Genomic DNA, 17,514 nt, shown 5'->3' with positions numbered 1-17,514 from the left:
TTTTCTGTGGCTTATTTGAGTAAAATGGGCCACTGGGAAGGAATCGCATAGCTTTTTAAAAAGGCATTTACTAAGCTATTCTGGTAAATTCCCCGATATTTTTAGTAGCTCGATGATACGTTTTGCTCCATAAAAACTACTCTTAGCCACAGTTGGGTGAAACCAAGGGAGAGGTTGCGGCTTTAACGCAAATAATGGTACGCCGGTTTTCTATCAAAATGAGGGTTTCTTCTGCGTTGCCAACATGATTATTGCAGTTAAGCACGGTCATTTCTACTGTTTAATCCTGTCCCTATTTATCCAGGCCCAGAAGAAAGAAGTCTTGATTTCCTCCGTCCGTGCTGTGGGTCGGTGTGCGAGTTCTGGGTTAGTACATCTAGGAGTTGCGGTGCGTCGCGTGGTGACTTAATGCCGGTCCAGAGCTAAGTCTCCGCGTTGTCCTCCCGTGTGACGTGCGTTAAAGGTGCATGGCGTAGCAGGTAGCTTATACTGTATCCTTAAAAAAAAGCTGCTGTGCCGTGCAAGAGCGTGGGAAGCTGTGCAACATCCTGTATTGCTCCTTCTTAACTGGATCTCTTTGGAAAAACAAGAATGTGGGGGGTTTTTTTGTAGGTGGGAAACTACACTGTCCTGAAGTGTTTGTGTAGGGTGGGGGGATTGGTTTGGTTGGGGATTTTAAGAGGAAATCCAAGTGGGCAAAGTGTTCCGTCCCCAGCCGGGATCTGCTGCTGGGAAACGGAAACCAGGAACGGGCAGGGCAGCGGCAGGGCCGACAGCTCCACCGCCACAACCCCAACAGAGCCCAGCTTAGTCTAGGACTTCAGTTTGGCTTTATACTGGGAAACTCAGTTTTCCAAAGACCCAGCTGTTGGAAGGAATCGGCAGCAACCGGCCCTGACCTTTCCTGCACGACAAGCCTCTGCAGCAACTGAGGATGCTCAAGCGAACGTCCCCTTCGCACGCAGAAGACGCAGCAATACCAGGCTCATGCGGTGATGCCGAAGTGACGTTTGGTTTCAGCTTTGTCGCCCCTGGGCTCTAGCAAGCCGCTGCTGGCTTGCAAAGCAGTTTTTCCTCTTGCCCTGGAAGCGTTCAGAAACCCTCCAGCTCCTCGCCCCATGTAAGCAGTGAGTGGCCCCGGTGTCATTTCAGTAACTTCTCTATACCGTTAATTGTTTCAGAGCTTTCTTAGGAATTAATCAGGTTACTCAAAGAAAAGGGCAGCAGTAAGACCATTGCTCCCCGTGCCCAGCATTTCCTGCTCTCCCTGCGAAGCAGAGTCCCGCTCCCTGGGGAGATGCGCGGGGGGGGAAGGGGGGAGGCAGACGTTCGACGAACGGCAAGGCTTTGACCGCCTGTGCCATGAGGGGGAAATGCAGCGACTTCTGCCTGCCAGCTCCCACTGAAAACGCAAATGAGGCTTGCCCAAAGTGGGTAATTTCATAGTTCATATTTTGTAGTATAGAAGTACAGTTTTGTCGTGCTGAGAACCAAGGGCTTGTTTTCCCAAGCGCTCTGTGCGTGCAGAAATGCTGGCTAAACATACTCAGCAACTTCTCAACTCTTGGCAAAAACCCAAACCCCAGTATTTTATAACAGTTCAGCAGGAAAACCCAGGAAGAAATACTGTCAGAAATGAGTAACAGGAGAGTTCAGCTTGTTCAGGTGCCAAGTTTTTGTGTCGCTTTGCTCTCAGTTTGCCTTTTAACTACCCGGTCATGTGAAGAGCCGGGGTCGTGCAGCGCTCTGGGGCTGATAGAGCTGCCAGGGCCGTGGGGACAGAGCCTGGTCTTTTCCAGGTGGCCAAACTATTCCCTTCCGTGCACTCATCCATGCGTCTAGTGTGAAACCTGCTTTACCTGGAACTTGTCGGGTGCTGGGGGAAGCTGCTCCTTCATGGAGAAGCAGAGCTCTCCCCGGAGTGCTGTTTGATAGAAATCCCAAGAGCGTGTTCCTGGGGTGGGTTGTTTTGCCTTGTCCTGAGCCTGTTCTGAAGCTCAGACCCCCTAAAACATCCTGCTGGGGCTCTCCAGCCTTGTCCGTGACCCCTCTTCGCTACCAAAACCTCTCTCCTGCATTGCTCGGGGTTGTGCAGCGCCTGGCAATGGGCGTATGCAAGCCGGGAACAAGATGCTCTCGGTCAGAATTGTTGCGTGCCAAGCTGGACGCACGGGGATTGCAAATCCGTGTGGGCTCAATAACATAATGGCCTGGGCGTCTGCCTTTCTGGCACCCGCCAGGATGGCTTCTCCGTGGCTGATTTGATAATGTTTTCTTGTACCTGTACTATTGGTGGTGGTTAAAGCAAGGGCACGGCACTCTGGTGAAGGTCAGGAAGGCTTTCTAAGCCCAAATAATTGTCAGCATTATCCAATTATACAGGAGAAGGGTGATAGTTGGGGTAAAGCCATTCCTTCATCCTATTGCCCGAGGTGGGGGCAGGCACTTGCTCAGCCACGTTTATATTCCCGATCATTTTACGTTGATATTTGGATAAATAGGGGAGGGCAAATCCGCTGGTGTGTAGCCAGATGTAACAACTGGGCATCCTGGCCAAAAGCGGATCCCTAAACCAGCAGTAAGTCTTGGCTTAGCCCGCCCTGCGATGCTTCAGTTGGTATTAAATCACTGCCCCGGTGCTCTGCAGGGCCATCCCTGCTTCGACCAGCATCCCTCAGAGCTGCCTTTAAAGGTACGTGCTGTTTCAGTAAGAATGCATCTGAAATTAGATAGAAATCTCTGATGGCGGCGGACTTCAGCCCTGGGAGCGGGACGGCCGAGGATTCTCAGGCCCCAACACGAAGGGAAGAAACGTACTGCAGAGTACTGAAAAACCGACTTGGTTAAGGATCCAGCTGTGTGGAGTCCATCCTGATGGGAAATGAACTGTTCCTAAGCTTTCCGGAGGTCACATCAGCTTCAGGTTATGAAGTTAATGTGCCAGTAGACCTGCAGCAGGAGCTGGGCAGAGGTTTGGGCTGGCACCGGCCGTTTCTGCAGCCGGGGAGGATGCCCCAGCGCTGGGTTTGCAGTGGTGGGAGCCCCCCCGCAGCCATGCATCCTGCCAGCCCCCCCCCTGCACCGCGACTGCTCCAGCAGAAAGAAGCGGGCAGCCCGGGAACGCTGCCGAAGGCTGACGGCAGGTACGTGCGAGGGAAGGACGGCGCAGCTCTCCCTGGGCTTCCTGCTCTCTTCTGCTCTTGCAAGTAATTCCTCTTGCCTCCCAAAACGGATCTGGGAAAGCTCCCCATCTCTTTCCCGCTCTGCTGCGTGCTGATGAACGCTTGCTTTTTGCAGCAGCGGGTGAAGCAATCAATCGCCCTGCGCAGCCCACGGCATCGCTTGCAGCAGCCCTCGCCCTTCTCCCAGGCGCGGTCCTGGCAGCAGCAGCAGCAGCAGCAGCAGCGCCCCGATTCACCGCTGCACGAATCGCCACGGGAGGACTGATACACGCGGCTGCTCCTTCGCTTCGTGCGCTGGACGAGGGGATGGTGGGGGGGATTAACAGTGTCTGGGGGTAAGCACAGGGTGGGACAAGGGCTGGAGTCGTGGGTGGGGAGCTGCAGTGATCGCTGCGCTTTTAACAGGAGAGCCTGGCTGCTTTCCCTGAGCATCTCACGGCTTCACAGGCTGGTGGGGTTGGAAGGGACCTCTGGAGATCATCTCATCCAACCCCCTGCCCCAAAGCAGGATCACCCAGAGCAGGTCGCACAGGATCGTGTCCAGGCGGGGTTTGAATCTCTCCAGAGAAGGAGACTCCACAGCCTCTCTGGGCAGCTTGTCCCAGGGCTCGGTCACCCGCAGAGGGAAGAAGTTTCTCCTCATGTTCAGATGGAACTCCCTGGGTTCCAGTTTGTGCCCGTTGCCCCTTGTCCTGTCACTGGGCACCACTGAGAAGAGTCTGGCCCCATCCTGCTGACACCCACCCTTTAGATATCGATAGCCATTGATGAGATCCCCTCGCAGCCTTCTCTTCTCCAGGCTAACCAGCCCCAGCTCTCTCAGCCTTTCCTCATACCAGAGATGCTCCATCATCATCCTCACAGCCCTCCGCTGGACTCTCCCCAGTAGTCCCCTGTCTGTCTTGAACTGGGGAGCCCAGAGCTGGGCACAATATTCCAGATGTGGCCTCACCAGGGCAGAACCTCCCGTTAGCTCCTACTGGTGCCGCTCCGAATGCGTTTTGACCGCTGTTCTGTTTAGCTCGGCAGTTCTCGCTTGGTCCGGATAACGTCACCGTGCGTCTTTTCCGCCGTTAGCTGGTGGTTGTCACTGCCGGTTTCGCTCCTGCCCGGAACCAATAAAAACCCAGTGAAGAACTTTTTGGCAAGACTTTAACACTTTCTGTTTGGAGCTTTTATTTTTCCATTACGCTTGGACGTGCGCGGAGAAGGGAGGCGGCAGCAGAGGTAGCACCAGGCGAGCGTCTCACCCGGGACATCCTCCCGTAAGAGAACACCTTGCTCCAACCGTTACAGCTATAATTGCTAAATTTACTGTGATTTTCCAGCGGGCAGTAGGGCAGGTGACGGGGTGTTTCTCTGCTGAGCCGTTACGGATGCTGCGGAACATCTGGAGCGACCGCATCTGGCTGAAGCGGGTACATCGGACCTCACGGGCAGGTTGACGTGGCACGTGGCGCGTGCCCGGTGCTCACCAGGACACCCAGAGAAGCGGCCGTCCCCTGCACAAATCCTGCTGCGGTTTCAGCACCACGTTCCCCTTCCGGTATTTGGAAGCCCCTGGGAGGGGATGGGAAAGTCGGATTGCGGGGATCTCACTTTGGGTCAGAAGGCAGCAGTGCATGATTTTTAAAAATGCACTAAATTTGTAAAAATTTCTAAGTTTTTTGGTGTGAGGGGGTTGAGGTGCCATAGCTGGAGCTGCTGAACCAGGAGGGACCAAGTTCTACAATTTTAAGGATGTCAGAAAAAGGAGGGACCAGCAGTATCCTCACTAAATTGATGGGCAACTCCCATTTAATTAAAATAAAACCCGTAGTGGCTTCTCCTCTGCATGTGCTTAATTTTAGATTTCAAAAACCAGATCTTGTATCTTCATCTATAAATCAGGCTTTTTTTTTTTTTTTTAAATCACCAGTCCTTTTTTCAAGTAAGCACTCACAAAATGTTGGAAAACGGAGAATTAACAATAATCCTGTAGCTCGGAAGCGTACGAGGAGGCCAAGCCTCAAACAAAGCGAAACCTCCAGGAAGCTGAAAGTAGGTCAGGGTGATAAGGATGAGCACAGAGGGATGGCATTAATACGGAGGGGGGGAAAAAATGGGAAAAAAATCACCCCATGGCCACGCTTGAAGAAGGAAGGGGCTGTCTGCTACGGACAGCTGAGATTTTTCAGCCTTTTTCCTGAAAACCTGTTGTCCCTAAAGAGGTCAGCTGTGATGGAGAGGTAATTGCCATTAGCAGCAGTACAGGAAGGGTGAGACCTCAGCCTGGGGTTGGATGGGGACAGCTTGGGAAATGCTGCGGATAAAGGAGATGTTTGTGAATTATTGAGGCTGGATAAGGTTCCTGGAGGGGGCCCGGAGAGCGAGGGATCGTCTCTGCTAACGCGGCAGGACCAGGGAGCAGCCGGGAGGCTTTGAAGACACGCAACGCTTGTCTGCGAGGATGGGGGGGGGGGAAGAAGCTGAGACCTTACAGACTCATTAGTCTTATTTAGACCCTGGAAAATACTGCAAACTACCCAGGAGCATCTAACAAACCCCACAGCGGCACTGCAGGCTCAGCAAGAGCAAAGGGCAGGGACGCGGGGCAGCGCAGGATCTCGTCTCGCCGTTCCCAAGTAGGATGAGGGGTGCTGCAGCCATGCAGGATTGTACCCAGCTGCACGGGGCCCCCGCTCCGCGGTCGAGTCGTAAGGTTGCAGCAGCGCGGGGAACTCAGTGCTAAAATTGGATGTATCGAGTGCCCCAAAAATGGGTCTTTCTGCTTTAAATAGCGCCCAGATGGTACAGGAGGAAGCGGTGGGAAAAGCTGGAGCTGTTACTGCGCGGGGAGGTTGGGAGGAAAGGTGCGAGGAGAGGAGCAGCGAGATCCTCGGGAAGGGTTTGTCCTGAAACTGCGCAACCGCGTCTCGGGCTGGAGATTTTTGGCGAATCCCAAAGGTTTTGGGAGCTCCGTGAGCACGCGTCACCAATGTACGCGGCTCGCCAAAGCCCACCCGGAGCCGTCCCGCGGGGCCGCATCCTGCATCGGTCGCCTCCGCACGCCAAGACGTCCCCCTCACCTGCAACAGAGGCGGCACCCGCCGCTAGATTTGTGCTGATGTTTGCTGCTAATTGGCTCATTAATCATCATCGCCCCCAGCCGTAATGGGGCTCATTTCGCATCGATTCAAGGGGCTTTGAGGAACCATTGGCTCTTCCCTTACAGGAGAGAGTTTAGTGCAGTAAGTCCCAACACGACCCTTTAAATGAGGCTGTAAGACATAAATAACCTCAAACAGGACCAAGCCGAGACGTGCTTAAATAGTGGTTACTCCTTCCAAATACGAGACACGATAAACCCAGGAAACTCCAGCCCTGACACCAAACGGTAACACGTTCCTCAGCACCAGAAAATGAAGGAAATAAAGCTTAAAGCTCTGTTTCCATCTCAGCATCCCTCGTGCTGTCCCTCTTGCTCGTGCACATCCAGGGAGCCGGGGCAGCCGTGGAACCGCCGCGTTTACCTGCAAATTCGGGGCCAGTCTTGGCGAAGGGGACTTATAAAAACCTGGGGACACTCTTTAGCAGGGCCCGTAATGCTAGGACGGGGGGGGAATGGTTTTGAGCTAAAAGAGGGGAGATTCAGGCTAGCTATTATAAGGAAGAAAGTTTTTACACTGAGGGTGGTGAGGCACCGGCCCAGGTTGCCCAGAGAGGTGGTGGATGCCCCATCCCTGGAACCACTCCAGGTCAGGTTGGACGGGGCTCTGAGCATCCCGACCTGGTTGCGGAGGTCCCTGCTCATGGCGGGGGGGGTTGGACTAGATGGGCTTGACAGGTCCCTTCCACCCCAAACCATTCCGTGCTTCATCTTTGGCTGCTTCCCCCCCCCCAGCAAATCGCCTCCAGCGAGCATCTCCCCGCTCCGAGCCGCTCACCCAAGCTGGGTGCCCACCGCCCTTGCACGGGAGCCCAAACCAGCCCAGCCCGGGGCCGTTCCCATCACCTCCTTCCCCGCGCACCCAAGCCCCGTGCAGCCATCCCACAGCATCGAGCCGAGTCTCCGGCCAGCATCGCTGGGACCCCGCAGCCCAGGGGGGGCAGAGCAGCAGTGCAAGCAGAGGACACCTTGTGCGCACCCAAAAACGCCTCCTCGGGTCCCACCACCCTCTCTCGGGTGGGGGCCGGCGCTCGTGCACGACCCCTCGGCAAAGAAAGGAAGGAGAGGGGCAAGGTTTTGGTATCTTGAAAACATTTTATTTCATCGCTATTCTGTGGTAGCATAAATAATAGGCAATGACAGCACATGTAACGAAGAGGGGGAAGCAGCGGGAGCGGGGCACAATGTAGATTAACGGAGAGGAGAAACTGTTGCACTGGTGGTGCTGGGCAGGTCGGCAACTCGATTTAGTGAAAACAGACATATATACAGGTAAACTAGCAGTATTTGGTGTCGTTCCCTGTGCCACAGGCCTAATCCACAAAAAAAACCCCCCATGATTGTACATGCGTGCGGAGCCCATCGAGCACCCCGCGGCTCCAGCACCCGCCGGGTCCATCCCTCGGGGCAGCGCCATGTCTCTGCCCGGGGACGCTGGGGCGAGCGGGGTGGCATCCTTCCCCCCGTCCCCGTGGCACCAGCCTGCATCCCAGCGGAAAGGAGGAGGGCGAGTCCCTTTTTGCAGAGGTGGAGGGAGCCAAAAAAAATCCCTCTCCGGTTAGGAAATTCAGCCTTTTTTTATTTTTTTTTTTTATTTATTTAAAGAAGGATAGCGGTGTGTGTGCACGGATGCACGCACACACGTGGACCAGCTCCCTTGCCCAGGCTGTAGCGCCGGGACATTCCCAGGCTGCTCCCACCAAAGCCCGGTCCATGCCGGAGCCTGTCTGGCTGTGCCACAGCCGCTGCCACGGGAAGGGTCCCTGGCTCCCGCCGCGGCAGCGTGCTTTTGGGAATTAAACCCTTCCCGCACCCCGTTCCAGTTCTGCACCCGCTGTCACATTTTTGCATAGGAAAAAAAAAAAAAAAAAATTTAATAGCAACGAAGCATCGCGCTTTCCCGGGGAGTCGCCGCCGCCTCGGCTTCCCCGTGCCGGTTAATCCCGACGGAGGGGATGCTGCTCGTCTACTTACTCCAAGACCGTGGCCGGGGCAGGCGGCCGCCCCAGCCGCCTCTCATGCAGTAGCTCTCGGTTATAGCGGGTTTAGCACTAGACACGACTAGGAGGATGTATTTCCAGTTAGCGAGTGGGCTCTTGGCAGGTCACTTGATTTCTGGCTCATATTCTGTGTAAGTGGATACAATAAAATTAAAGAGCGAGTATAAACAAAGAAAGTTTATTTATAAAATGTCCCTGGAAGTTAATTATTCTTCGGGCTGTTACGTAAGTTTTTTAACTCCAGCTGTAGCTGTCGGATCCGTATGTCTTTCTGCGAGAGCTCGTCTTTCAGCCGCCGGATCTCGTCCTGCTGCCGGAAGAACATCCGAAGGAGCTGGAAGGGAAGGAGGGAGCTGGGGGGACCGCGCCAGCCGCTCACCCCCGGGGCTTCGCGTTCCTGCCAGCCCCCGGAGCCGCGCTGGGGCCGTTTCATAACTCGGCTGCTTTTGCAACACGACTGCATCTGCCGTGCGGCTCGCTCGGATTGAATTTTTCACCCTCCAGCTTGGGGACACCTGACACGTGCAATCTGCAAACTCGACTCCAGCAAAACAAATTCCTTCCAGGATCAAGTGCTGATGTTTCCCCAGCACCTCCCTACGTTGTTCCCGGAGAAGGATTTTAATGAACAAAAATTTTGGAGCTTAACGCTGCTTCTTTCAGGTGCTCTGTGGTTAATGCGGAGCGGGATGCTTCGAGCCGCAGGGAAACACAGTGCACTTGAGGTTGGGAGTACAAGCAGAGACCTGCAGAGCGGTGGCTTTCCAAGCTGCACCCAGAAAACATCCCCCCCCACCCAGAGACCGTCCCCTCCCGTCCCCGTGCCCCACGCCGGGGCCGCGCTGCTCTACCTCGTTCTCCGTCCGGGGCGGCACGTTCTCCAGCAGGTCTATGCCGTTAACGACGACGCTCTTCTTCTCCCTCACCGGTGCCTTAAAGACAATTTTGGATGTCTTCTTGTAGCCCTCCTTCAGCGACATCAGGATGGGATCTGAGCGGTGCAGAGCATGGGAGGGGGTCAGGGGATGCTGCGGCCCCATCCTGTTTTCGGGGGGGTCCATCCCGCCCACCCAGCGCGGCGCCGGTGACCTTACCCCTGTTCACCCCGCTCAGCCATTCATCCGGCGTGAGAGCTGGCTCCGTACCCGGAGTCATCGGGTAAATGTCCTCTTGGTACGTCTCCGACTACGAACACGGGGAAAGAAAAGCAACCGCCTCCGTGAACCCGCTCCCCATTTTAACCACACGGCACGAGATGCTGCAAATGGCTGCGCTCGCTCCTTCGGCACGCAGCGACGCAGCCGCCCAGGGCACGCGGGGAAGCGACACGCTGGTGTTTTGCACGTTGAAACGCCAGCGCTGCCAGCTCAGGGCACACGCGGCCCATCCGGGACATGGAGCCCGGCCGCCGGCGGCAGAGCGGAGAGACCGGAGCAGGACGAGCAGCTGCTGAGCTGCGGCCGAGCCCGGGACCGGCTCCTCCGCACAACCCCGGCCAGCAGCTGGGTTTGCTTCCAGCCGCAGACGGCAAATGCCAAACCCTGCTCCAGCTCCGAGATATTTTTTACTAGAAACAGCCCCCAAAACTCGGGCGAGACAAGCCCCCTGTTACCTGTCGCAACGGACCAAGCTGATTCTGCACAAAACAATTGCATCAAGGCCAGGAGCAACGCAGCGGTGCGTTTCCTAAAACCATTCCCACTTAACCCTGGGTAAAACCCCCCCCGGGAATCCCACCCCGGGAAGTGTAAAGAGACCCAGCCGTCGCCTGGTCGGCAAAGCGGCGCAAGCTGGGGCAGCTCCACCGCGCCGGCCCCGCTTCGGGCACCCCCGGACGCCGCTCACCCCCTGCCAGCCTGGCCCCGCGCCCCGGGGTGCGGCGAGGGACTCACCCTCCTCGGCACGATCATGGAGATGGGTTCGATCAGCCCCTTGAGGGTGACAAGCTTGTAGAAACGGAAGACCTCGCAGGCCGACACGTCCAGCCCGTGCTTCGGCATCACCCCTGCGGAGGAGGCGCAGACAGTAACTCCCGGGTGCTGCAAACCCCGGGCGGCCGGCTGGGACCCATCCGCATCCCCGGCACGGGGGACCCCAAAAGCTCCTTGCTCTGCATCAGGAGCCCCAGACGCTTGCTGAATGAATCCCTGCTGTCACCCTGGGGACCCGGGGCACAGAGCTGGGCCACACCGGGGGCGCGCGCAGGGACATTGGGGAAGGGACGAGCAGCTTTTATTCAGGACAAATCCCAGCAATCACTGACTGGCATCCCCTGGTGACGCCGTGGCACGTGTGACATCAGGAAGGGTGTCACCAGGCGTGTGCCTGGCCGGGACCTGGCCCCGGCTCAGCTGTATCACTGCGGGAAGGACAGCACAGCCGTGCGAACGCTGCCCTGCAAGTGCCGCAGCCCCGCGATGATGCTCCAGGGCCGGCACAGCGCCCGCCAAACCCATTTGCCTGCAGCATTTAATTAAGCACCTTCCATCATCTACTTTTTGCACGCTCAGAGCGAAGGCTGAGCAGCACAGCCATCCTTACCCAGTCCTTTTTGCGGCGCCGGGGAGCGAAACTCCATGAGATAACTCAAATAGGGCTTTTCCGAGCCGATCTCGTAGTAGCGAATGTTGCCGTCACCCTGGAGCGAGCGCAGGGAAGAGCGACGGCTTAGTGCTTTGGCAAAGGTGAGGTTGAATAAAGACCATGATAACAACCCCCAGCACCCCGTCCTTGGGAAATGCTGGGGGGACGCGGGCCGGGGATGCTGCAGCCCCCCGCAGCCCGTACCTTGCCAGCCAAGTACAGCATGTGAGTGTCGGCGTCGTAGAAAGGGAAGAGGAGCCCCGACAGCCCGTCGATCTCCTCCTCTATCAGGGGCATGGACAGGTCTTCCTGCGCAACAGGAAAAAAAGCACCTTATTAACCAAGCTGTCCTGACGCCGGCGCTCAGCGGGGGGTCCCGGTGGGCGACGGAACGGGGGGCGGGGGGGTCCGGGCACCCACCTGGTCCCAGAGGGCGATCTGCCGCGTGTTCCAGCGCGACACCCCCGTCGTCAGCAGCCGCTTCGTGCTGCCCAGGAAGACCACCCGGTTGACACGGTGGTTCTTGCAGCTGGCCTCCTGCAAGACAGGAGCGTGCTCGCCAGCAGCCCCCCCGCCCTGGGAAGGGACCCCCACCTGCTGCCCCCCCCAGCGCCTCTCCCGCCTCGTCCCGGTGAAACGCCGGCTCCGTGCCGGTGGGGCGGCAGACAGAGCGGAGGTACCGCGATTCAGCGCCTGTCCTCGGAGCAAATCAAAAATGCCCGTTTTCCTGAATATTAGGTATCACCTTTACTGAGAAACCACCGTCTTCCTCCAAACTGCGGCTCTTCCTGGAACTTTCTGCACTCCCTCCTAATTTCTGCTATTTTCTACAAATCCTCAACTAATAAGAGAATAAAAGCCTCCAACTCCTGTGCCGGGGATGATGCCGAGCCCTCCCCATCACCTCCACCTAATCAAAACAACCAGCCCCTCCCCACATCAGAGAATTACCTGCACACCCCGGCACACACAAAACATCGTATCACGAATACGTACAGGATCTTGCAAATATATTTACGTATTTCAGTAGGATTCCTCCCCAAGATCTTATTTCTAACCCCCCATCCCGTGGAGCACACCGCACCTGCAGGACCCTGCCGGAACGCGGCTCCACGACCCGCAGCTTCTTGTCCTTGCAGGTGGTGGCCAGGAGGCTGCCGTCGGTGTTGAAGGACATGCAGAGGATGACGTCCGTGTGGCAGTCAATCATCTTCACCGGTTCCCCGATGTCCAGGTTCCAGATGAGGACCTGTGGGATGGGGGAGAAGCTGCCCTGGCATCTCCACTCCTGGAGACTCCCCCACCCCTCCTGCAACCTCCACGTCTGCTCCGGGCATCTTAATATTGCTATTTTGGCTGAAATTGTCCCCTCACCACCTACAGAGCCCCCTTCCCTCCTCCCAGCGCTGCCCCGCAGCTGCCGCTTGTGCAAAATCACAGCGGTCCTTATGACCGGGTGCAAGCCCCTTGCACGAGGGAAGGGGCCGTCTGCTGCAGACGGGGGGGGGGGGTCACTTGCTTCCAGCCGGCCGGATCCTGCCCCGGCCGCACGCGGGTGACCCCCTACCCGTACCCCGGGCAGGAAAAGCCTTTGACAGGGCAACCCTGGGCAGCGGCCGAGCGCGAGGAGCGGGGCCGGGCAGGGCTCACCTTGTAGTCGTAGCCGGCGCTGAAGAGGATGTTGTTGGTGGTGGGGTGCCACTCGACGAGGCCGACGCGCCGGCTGTGCCCGTACAGCTCCAGGACGGCCTCTGTCATGTTCCTCTTCAGGCCGCCCTCGGGGATCTCCCAGATCCGCACCTGCGGGACGGGACGGGCGTCGGGAGGGGGCTGGGACACCCGGGAGGACCCTGGCACCCACCATGGGGGGCTCTGAGCTGCCGAATCCCTGCAGCACCCCGATGCCAGCGGCCTCATCCTGCACCCTAATGGGTGTCCTGGGGCTGATCCGGTCCCCTGTGAGGACAGGGGGGAGCGCGGAGAGCCCACCCCATCGGACCAGCAAGCGCTGGGGGGGGAAAGGGGAACCCAAAAACCGGCAGCGGTTTCACCCCTGGAATGTGGGTGCCAAGGAGAAGGACCCGATGCAGCCGACGCAGCGCTCCCGGGGGAGCGGGGCCAGGGGACACCCCCCCCACAGCTGCCATCAGGCTGGCCGGGAGCTGCCGCCCACCCAGCAGGGAGAACCTGGGCGAAAAACAAGCCAGAAAAGCCTCTGCAGGGAAGGTGCTTGCTGAACGAAAGGAGGCGATGCGCTGGGACAGAATAAGCCTTCTATAGCGTCTCCTCTCCAATTAAATGGCTCCAGATAATGCTATCAAAGAGCGGTTAGGGATGCTTTCATCTCTGCGGCAGGTCACCGGCATGAAGCCGAAGTGACATGTTGCATTTATCCACCCCCGCTTCGGTCTGCTCCGCGCCTGAGCACCCTGCGCCCGTCCGAGCAGCGAGACCTGGGTCCTGCCCGGGTCCTGCCCGTTCCTCCCCGCAGCTCCCGGAGCCCCTGAAACCCGGCAGCGTCCGGTGGTGCCTCCACATCCCCGGGGGTCAGGCGAGAGATGAAACCACTGCGCTTTGCGCTCTCATCCCCTCCCCACGGCGAGCTGCCCTGGCCAGCACACTCATCCTTCCCGGAGCCTTTATCCCAGCTCTGATACCACCTGCAGACACGTGGCAACACCTTTTAGTAACACGCATTAAAAAAGCCAAGCCGTACGGGATGCAGCACACAGCCTGGGCAGGTCCTTTCGCCTCCTCCAGCAGCATCTCGAAAAACGAGCTCGCCTTTGGGCAGACGCGGTGGCCGGGGCGGTGCTGCCCCGACGAGCATCGCCGAGTTGAAATAAAGCTTTTCCAAAATGTAGGGAATATCGGGGAGGCTGCTGCCTGGGGAGGGACCAACCTGCAATTCATTTGCAATATTGCAGTGAAAAAATCTGCATAAGGATGGACGGGTGGAGCAGAGAGTTTTCTGCCTGAGCCTGCACATTCAGAGGTGGGAGACGCTGCTCTCCGGGTCGCGTGGTGTGCAGAGGAAACGGCGCTACGAGAGACACGCAGTTAAAGAGTCCGGTTTGGCTCGGAGAGATGATTCCGAGAGCATCAGCAGTTTGCAAAAAAAAAAGGCATCCAACACGAGCAACAAGCAACACAACCCTGATCGCCAGCTGTCAAAGGAACCGGTTATGAAAGCGGTGCGTTACGAAACGGCTGTTACCAAACCTCCGGCTGCGCCTCGCTCCAGCGATCTGCACGCACGAGGGCTCCGAGCGAGCTCTGCACGCCCGAGAGGTGCCTGCTGCACGCTCGCTGCTCGGGGGATGCGCCGTCAAACCCGGGGGGGACACAGGGAAACCTTCATGCGCTCAGCTGCGATGCCCGGGCTCCCGTATCCTCGGGCTCTGCTCAAAGAGGAGCTACCTCTTGCCTTTCGCCGTGCAGGGAGCCTGAAGGACGGTTATTTAATGCGTCCTGCATCCCTGCTCAGCTGGGAATCATTGCTGGGGCTCCGCGGCACGGCATCACCTCTGCGGTCTGCTCCTAACGGAGCGGCATCGTTCCTTGCGTCTTGCAAAAAAAAAAAGGGGGTGAATGCCAGGGACAGGCTATTTCGGGCAGGTTTCCCCATTGCCACGGTCACTGCGACCTGAAAACAGACGTGTCGGAACTGGTTGCGGTACTAATGCCCTTCTGCTGCCGGTATAGGCATCGCTGGAGCTAACCCAAAACTCCAGCACTGGGTTTCACAACTTCATCCCATCCTGGGATGGAAATGATGCTTTTGGGAAATTATTGTTAAAAAACCAGAGGAACAGCCCTAGTCTCCCCATGACACCAGGGAGAGCAGCCAGGGTGGGACGCAGCCCATGAAACCAGAGGCTTCCCCTCCCAACCCATGCTAAGAAACCTCCTTGATACAATTTTCCCTGAAACGCTCCTTTCCACAAAGAAGGATCCTGCAAAGGAGACGCCGTGCTGCAGAATGCCCCCCCCAGCTCCGCACGCCGCATCAGCTCGCTGCGCCCGAGTGCACAGAGCACCCCGGCAGAAGGAAACGCGGAGCCTGAAACACCCACAGAGATTGGATAATTCCCCTTTTAATCTTCCCGCTCGGTTCGTCCTGCCCTTTAAAAGCTCCTTCCCAAAAAGCCTTGGCAGCATTTCAGCAGCTCGCAGCCTCGGCGGGGACCAGGAACTCCAAGCTCAGCCCTGATGCTAATTGTCCCATGAGGACGAATAATGAATTAATGGTCCCGGTGCCCCAAGGGAGAACATCAGGCGAGGACAGACGGCTTTATCCGAGCGGGGACAGACAGGTACGGATGGATACGGGTTTGATAGCGAGGGAGTAATTCCAGGAGGGGTTTCAAGCAGAGCGATAGCCCGGGTGGGCTGCAGGAGACGGCTCTCCAGCGAGGCAGCGTCGAACCACGGCCGTTAATACCGGGTGCTGCCGAGCCGTAAAATCCTCGTCACCCCCTGGGAGAGGGTAAACCCGCGGCGATGCCCCGGGGACGAGGCTGCACACGTCGTCCTCTCTGCGTAGGGCACGACGGAGGAAAGACGCGCGCAGCAGGTCCTCCGTGTCTCCCGTGGCAATGGTGTCCCCAGCCCATATATATAGGCATATATATATATATCTCATGCAAATACTCTGCTTTCTGCAGCTCGACTCCACGAGGACCTGGGCATCCTCTCTTTTTGATCAAGACCATTGGCCAGAACCTCATCAGACCTCCTGGGAGCGAGCGGAGAGAGCCCGAAGCTGCAGGACCTGCCCACGGGCAGCACCCCAGGCGTGGGGTGGCACCCGGAGCCACGAGCCCACCCGGCTGTGGGGCTGCTCCCCTCCAACTTCGGGGGGGAACCCCCCCTCCAAGAGGCAGCCTCGGGGCAATTAACTTAATTTCCCAGGTTTAACGGTGGCTCACAAAGTCTTCCCACTACCCTCCCTCCCTCCCAGCACCTCCTATTCCCCAGCGACTGTATATAAACGGTTATTATTTAAAGTGGGAAACAGCTCACCATGATTCATGGTCATGATCTGAATTTTTTTTCCCCCCACTCAATATCTTCCTTGACAAGCTTTCAGCTAATAAAAAATGCCAATATACTGAACTGAAGGAGAGGATGAGACATTGGGTGACGATACAGTGAAACGCTAAGGATCAGGCGAGGCAGATTTGTCACTGGTTAAAAACTGGGTCACCCCAAAGCCCGGCTTCTGCCGTGCAGAATGGGTGATGGTTTCCGATCTTCTCCCTTGTACAACGGCTTTTTTTCCTTTACGATACAGCCCTTGGGATGGATTTGTTTGTGTCCAGAAAATAAAAAGGAGGAGGAAGATTCAAATAACAGCTAGGTAAAGATGATCTGATTCATTATCCCCCAGCCTGCAAAACTGCCTTTTGCTCGTATCACTTGATGCATCAGACCACGAGAGCAGTTGCAGCCCCTGCGGTCCCTGAGAGCAAGAAGGTTTAATAATAGCATTGCTGTTGGGCTTGGGAAAAAAAAAAAAAAGAAAAAAAGAAATGAAAAAGACCTTGTTATGCACAGCTGTACGGCTTATCTGCAGCGGGGGAGGCAGAAAGAGCAGCGCTGTGACGATAAGTGACAGCGGGGACAGCAGAGGAGCTGGGCACCGGCCACAGCCCCTGCACCACCGACACAGGACCGGGGATCGGCACAATTTGCCTATTGCTCTGCATCACCCTCCCCGGTCCTGAGGCTGCTGAGCCATCACCCACCCGCTGTGCCTCCGCCAGCCCCTTCCCCACACCTCCGGGTGTATAAACCACCCGTGTCCTGGGCTGCATCCCCAGCAGCGCGACCAGCAGGTCGGGGGGGAGGGAATTGTCCCTCTGGTGAGACCCCCCTGCAGTGCTGGATCCAGCCCAGGGGTCCCCAGCACAAGAAGGACATGGAGCTGTTGTGGAGTGAGTCCAGAGGAGGCCACGGAGATGCTCAGGGGGCTGGAGCACCTCTGCTCTGGAGACAGGCTGAGAGAGTTGGGCTGGTTCAGCCTGGAGAAAAGAAGGCTGCGGGGAGACCTTAGAGCCCCTTCTGGTACCCAAAGGGGCTCCAGGAAAGCTGGAGAGGGGCTGGAGAGGGAAATCCTTCCCTGTGAGGGTGCTGAGGCCCTGGCACAGGTTGCCCAGAGAAGCTGTGGCTGCCCCTGGCTCCCTGGCAGTGTTCAAGGCCAGGCTGGATGGGGCTTTGGGCAACCTGGGCTAGTGGAGGGTGTCCCTGCCCATGGCAGGGGTGGCACTGGATGGGCTGGGAGGTCCCTTCCAATCAAACCAGTTGGGGATTCTATAAATTAAAGACAGGAGGGTACATGGAGTTGCACAATTGTGGCCGCTCATCCCCCCAGGAGGTGCCAGCCCAAAGCATCCCAGCTCACCGAGGTGTCTTCGGAGCACGACGCGATGATGTTCTCAATGAAGGGATTCCACTTGATGTCCAGCACATTGCCCTGGTGACCACAGACTTTGGGGTAGTTTGGTTCGATCCGGCCTGTCTGTAATTTAAAATAAACCAAAAAAAGGAGAAAGAAAAAAAAGAGAAAAAAATTAAAACTTAATGATAAACTCGGTCT

General features: G+C 57.1%; 1 protein-coding gene across 3 annotated transcripts in view; it reads right to left on the bottom strand.

Moving 5' to 3' along the window:
* Positions 1-7,405: 7,405 nt before the first annotated feature.
* Positions 7,406-17,514, bottom strand: part of CORO2B (coronin 2B) — a 45,559-nt gene continuing 35,450 nt past the window's right edge. For 2 of the 3 annotated variants that reach the window (XM_075764332.1, XM_075764330.1), the window contains 10 exons: positions 17,320-17,436; positions 12,564-12,713; positions 11,998-12,162; positions 11,334-11,450; positions 11,118-11,222; positions 10,872-10,968; positions 10,223-10,335; positions 9,425-9,515; positions 9,182-9,321; positions 7,406-8,664 (listed from right to left, as the gene is read on the bottom strand). In XM_075764332.1, coding sequence (XP_075620447.1) covers positions 8,533-8,664; positions 9,182-9,321; positions 9,425-9,515; positions 10,223-10,335; positions 10,872-10,968; positions 11,118-11,222; positions 11,334-11,450; positions 11,998-12,162; positions 12,564-12,713; positions 17,320-17,436 — 1,227 coding nt within the window. In that variant the 3' untranslated portion in view covers positions 7,406-8,532. The remainder of the gene's footprint in view (positions 8,665-9,181; positions 9,322-9,424; positions 9,516-10,222; positions 10,336-10,871; positions 10,969-11,117; positions 11,223-11,333; positions 11,451-11,997; positions 12,163-12,563; positions 12,714-17,319; positions 17,437-17,514) is intronic. The other variant, XM_075764329.1, reaches the window with a different exon arrangement.

This window comes from Balearica regulorum, chromosome 12, assembly GCF_011004875.1.
Source record: "Balearica regulorum gibbericeps isolate bBalReg1 chromosome 12, bBalReg1.pri, whole genome shotgun sequence".
Taxonomy (NCBI): domain Eukaryota; kingdom Metazoa; phylum Chordata; class Aves; order Gruiformes; family Gruidae; genus Balearica; species Balearica regulorum.
The sequence above is the reverse complement of the archived record's forward strand: the minus strand, read 5'-3'. Positions and strand labels throughout refer to the sequence as shown.